This window comes from Triticum dicoccoides, chromosome 2B (genome assembly GCF_002162155.2).
Source record: "Triticum dicoccoides isolate Atlit2015 ecotype Zavitan chromosome 2B, WEW_v2.0, whole genome shotgun sequence".
Taxonomy (NCBI): Eukaryota; Viridiplantae; Streptophyta; class Magnoliopsida; order Poales; family Poaceae; genus Triticum; species Triticum dicoccoides.
In genome coordinates this window covers 527,376,237-527,381,449 of record NC_041383.1, presented here as the reverse complement: position 1 = coordinate 527,381,449, position 5,213 = coordinate 527,376,237, and the positions used below count along the sequence as shown (strand labels likewise).

At 48.5% G+C, this 5,213-nt stretch overlaps 1 protein-coding gene across 1 annotated transcript; it reads right to left on the bottom strand.

The window, feature by feature from the left end:
- Positions 1–300: 300 nt before the first annotated feature.
- On the bottom strand, positions 301–1,423 carry LOC119364639. Its single transcript, XM_037630124.1, has 2 exons — positions 889–1,423; positions 301–784 (listed from the first exon to the last, which is right to left on the bottom strand). Exons 1-2 carry the CDS (start codon positions 1,372–1,374, stop codon positions 470–472), a joined length of 801 nt encoding a protein of 266 aa, XP_037486021.1. The 5' UTR covers positions 1,375–1,423; the 3' UTR covers positions 301–469.
- Positions 1,424–5,213: the final 3,790 nt, after the last annotated feature.

The window sequence follows — 5,213 nt, the reverse complement described above, 5'->3', positions numbered from 1 at the left end:
CAGGATCTCTGCCCCCTCGGTGAATGCCTTCTCGCCCTTGTCGAATCTCCGCACCGCCTTCTCCCACGCCATCGTCGGACGAATCATTGCGCCGCGCCCTAATCAGCTCGTGAGTTCGACGGACTACGGTGTTTGATGGCAGGACGCGGCAATGCAGCGGCGTGAACTTGGGGTATTGGACGCGCGCCCCCTGCTGGCTTATACGGCCGACCACTCCGAGTGTCCGCGGGATCGTGGCGCGTACGTGTGTCGTGTACGAGTCAGTCTCGGATTCGCATCTTCAGATGAACGCGGGTCAGAAACACGTAACATACAGGCAGCGTGCCAGTACTGTTTCGAACAGAAACTTCCGTATTTCGTATGTATATATACATACTCTATGTTGTAGTGTATTTGCATAACCAACATCGGGACATGTTTTCTGCTCTTGGCATTTCTACGTAGGCTGGGAAGGGCGAATCGAAGGATTTCACATGGGCTTGAAGTTTCTGTACGAGATGAGCGCGTAAAACGGGTCAGAGTTGGCCTGCCCGAACAGCCTCATCAGGGCCTCCAGCGGCGACGAGCCCGACTTTCCGCCGGCGTCCGAGGGGGGCAGCCTCCTGACCACCTCCGGCTGCGTGAACCCTTCGACGCACTGGAAGTACTGCGTCACGAGCTGGACGCGGCTGTAGGCGGACCCCTCCCGCCACGCGCCGATCGCCTTCTCGTAGAACATCCGGTTGCTGAAGCTCACGATGCACACCCCTCCCGGCTTCAGCACCCGGTAGATCTCCGCGAAAACCTTACAAAGAAGCCAGTGTGCACCGAGCATATGAGCAAACTGTATCAATTGTGTGGTGGAGAGAAGGAGAAGATAAGAAGACGGTGGACGGGAATGGGACATACTTTTTCAGGCGATTGCAGGTACTGCACGCTCACGGTGCAGAGCACGGCGTCGAAGGAGGCGCTCTCGAGCTCCAGCCGCTGCTCCCGGTTGAGGTCGCTGACGAAGAAGTAGTCCAGGCGCGGGTTCTTGGCCAGCTCCTGCGCGTTGAGCCCGTGGCCGACGACCCGCCGGAACAGCATCTCCGGGGGCAGGTGGCTCACCCAGGAGCTCATGAGGTCCAGCACGTCCGACTCCGGGCGCAGCCGCTCCCGGTAGAGGTCGGTGAGCGTGGCGAGGAAGCCGTCGTCGACGTGCTTGACGAGGCGCGGGAACGCGTAGAAGTCGCGGTCGGAGCGCGGGTCCAGCTTCGCGCGGCCCTCGGGCTGGAGCACCTGCCGCCGGATGTTTCCGGCCGAGGACGGCGACGGCTGCGTGCTGCCGGAGCATCGCGGTGGGGGCAAGAGCGGCCGCGACGGACGCAGCGTTTGCGGCGGAGCGCAGAGCATGTTGCTCCTTCTCTGTTTCCGTGGAGACTGGACACTCACTCGTTAATTTGTTCACGTGGCGTTACTAGTCATTTGTACGTGCTTTGCACGGGAGACTTTTATGTATAACAGAATACTAAAATATTAAAATTAAAAGTAAAGCGCATATATCATGATAAATGTATTTGGATATTTGAAAGAAAATTCCTATTTTCTCATAGGAGCTCATGGAAGATTACTTGTTACTCGCATCAAATCAGAATAGCACACCAATTTCTTATTTGTTCAAACTGTTTTAGACCCAACCTTTGTTTCTTAAAAAATAAATGTTATACATGTTGAAAAAAGAAGCTTGATGTAAAGAATATTCAACTTTTTTTATTTTTTTTCTCCTTTTCTCACCCTTAAGTCTGGATATCTCTAAGTACTTTCTATTGCATGACTTTGTCCGGCACTGAAACAAAAATTAGAAAATCAATTGAACATCCCCCTCCCCCGCCGCTCGGTATACTTTGGGGTTGTTTGATTCTAGGCCTAGCATTGTCACACTTTGCCACACAATTTTGTCAAGCTTGCCTAAGGTTAGTTCATCAAAATGAGAGCCACAAGTTGGCAAGCCTAAGGAAATCTTGCCACATTTTTTATGTGTATGCCATGTGGGGCCAAGTGTGGCTTGCCTAAGATGTGGTTTGAACCAAACACTCACCTAAGTTGGTCAAACTTTTCTAACTTTAGGTGTGACAATCTTTGCCAAAGTTAGTCACAAACCAAACAGGCCCTAAAAGAAGTACGCTGCTACAGTACGTCCCTAGCCTATCCACACATCTGAAGATGTTTCTAGCCTTTACTGTAGTACCACTCTTGTCACCGTAACCACTTCACCACATCTAGCTAGCTCAAAATTCTAGAGCTAGAGTCAGATCACATGTGTGGCAGAGGTGGTGGTCCCCATCGCGAATCCCTTCAATATGGGTCGTCGGATTGCATGGTCGAACGGCGCATGTGACACCATGACTTCCTAATTTTTGAATCAATCAATTAGAACCGTCCCATTGGAGTGATCCAACGGTTCATATGTTTCACTACTTTCTTTACAATATCTATATCCCATCCTTCAAAAATTATGAGATCTATAGCGGATCCCGTAAAACGCTCGGACCCGAAAAATAACAGTTGTCTTTACGATTTCAAACAGAAAAATGTCTCAAGCACGCCTTGCGAAAACACCTAACCTGTTTTTTTCGGCGAGCTATATATTCGACCCCTTGAACCGCATATGTGCAATCGGCAGAAATTTTGGCGGGGCGGAAGTTTCAGCTCGCGCACTCCATTCCGCCGCCGCCGCATCTCGCCGTTGATTCATGTTGCCTCCGGCCACCCCGTGTCCAGTAGTTCCACCGCCCTCCGCCGCATCTTTTCCACCGGTTTGGGAGCTCATGGGTGACCATTCCATCCCGCAGGCGCGTGGCCGCCGTCTCCATGGATTCATCGCGGAGCTACATCCAGGGCCTCGTTGCAGTCGGAAGAGGTTGTTCCGGGCGCGGTTGAGCCAAGATTCGTCCTTGAAGCCGTCGCGCCTGCTGGCGCCATGGGTTTGGGGCAGCGAGGTCAAGGTAAGTAGGGGCGGTGAATTTGCTACCGATCGTTGGTGGGGAAGAAGCTGCGCCGTCTTGCGGCAAAAGTAATTTTCTCTAGTGGTTTCCGTGCGTTTTACTTTTAGGAGACGACCGATTTGTAGATTAAATCGCAGATTGATTTTGTAGATGGATGATTGGAGTCGCCGGAGTCGGATGATTCCGACATAGATGATATGCTTTTCTGACGATGATGTCGATCACCTCGTCTTCTTGCATCTCGTCCAAGATTTTCAGGCCGGGAAGAGAAAGCACCGATGATCGATGGGATCTTTGAGGATATGCTTTTTGACGATGATGTCAAGAACATCGTCTTGTTGCATGTCGTCCAAGATTTTGAGGCCAACAGGAAGAGAAATCGTCGAGGCCGCCAATTGGTTGTCTTTGCATTCCTCACAACCGAATTGTTGACCATTCTGTGCTCATGAAAGATTACTTCGTCGAGATACTGACCTGTCCGGCGTATCTCTTCTGCGGGCGTTATCGAATGTGTAGATCTCTTTTTGGTTTGCATTCTCAATGTTTCACTCGCCAGAGGAATGCCACCGGTTGATACCAAAATATATCGATGGCAATGAGAGTGATAGCATATGGTATTCCAGGCGACTACTGATACGTCTCCAACGTATCTATAATTTTTTGATTGTTCCATGCTATTATATTACCTGTTTTGGATGTTTATGGGCTTTACTTTACACTTTTATATCATTTTTGGGACTAACCTACTAACCGGAGGCCCAGCCCGAATTGCTATTTTTTTTGCCTATTTCAGCGTTTCGAAGAAAATGAATATCAAATGGAGTCCAAACGGAATGAAACCTTCGGGAGCGATCTTTTTGGAACAAACGCAATCCAGGGGACTTGGAGTGAATGTCAAGCAACAAATGAGGCGGCCACGAGGGTGCCATGCGCGCCCCCCACCCTCGTGGGCCCCTCGTGCGTCAACCGACCTACTTCTTCCTCCTATATGTCCACGTACCCCGAAAACATCCAGGAGCACCACGAAAAACTATTTCCACCGCCGCAACCTTATGTATCCGTGAGATCCCATCTTGGAGCCTTCGCCGGCGCTCCGCTGGAGGGGGAATCAACCACGGAGGGCCTCTACATCATCTCCAAGGCCTCTCCGATGAGTTGTGAGTAGTTTACCATAGACCTTTGGGTCCATAGTTATTAGCTAGATGGCTTCTTCTCTTTCTTTGAATCTCAATACCAAGTTCTCCTCGATCTTTTTGGAGATCTATTCGATGTAACTCTTTTTGCGGTGTGTTTGTCGAGATCCAATGAATTGTGGGTTTATGATCAAGTTTATCTATGAAAAATATTTGAATCTCCTCTGAATTCTTTTATGTATGATTGGTTATCTTTGCAAGTCTCTTCGAATTATCAGTTTGGTTTGGCCTACTAGATTGATCTTTCTTACAACGGGATAAGTGCTTAGCTTTGGGTTCAATCTTGCGGTGTCCTTTCCCAGTGACAGCATGGGCAACAAGGCACGTATTGTATTTTTGCCATCGAGGATAAAAAGATGGGGTTTATGTCATATTGCATGAGTTTTCCCCTCTACATCATGTCATCTTTCTTAATGTGTTACTCTGTTCTTCATGAACTTAATATTCTAGATGCAGGCAGGAGTCGGTCGATGTGTGGAGTAATAGTAGTAGATGCAGGATCGTTTCGGTCTACTTGTCACGGACGTGATGCTTATATACATGATCATGCCTAGATAATCTCATAACTATGCGCTTTTCTATCAATTGCTCGACAGTAATTTGTTCACCCACCGTAATATTTATGCTATCTTGAGAGAAGCCACTAGTGAAACCTATGCCCCCCGGGTCTATCTTTTATCATATAAGTTTTCCATCTACTTTTATTTGCATCTTTTATTTTCCAATCCATATCATAAAAATACCAAAACTATTTATCTTATCTTATTATCTCTATCAGATCTCACTTTCGCAAGTTACCTGATGGGATTGACAACCCCTTTATTGCGTTGGTTGCGAGGTTCTTGTTTGTTTGTGTAGGTGTGTGGGACTTTTGAGGAGACTCCTACTGGATTGGTACCTTGGTTCTCAAAAACTGAGATAAATACTTACGCTACTTTGATGCATCACCCTTTCCTCTTCAAGGGAAAAACCAACGCATTCTCAAGAGGTAGCAAGAAGGATTTCTGGCGCCGTTGCCGGGAGGTCTTCGCTCAAGTCAAGACATACCAAGTAC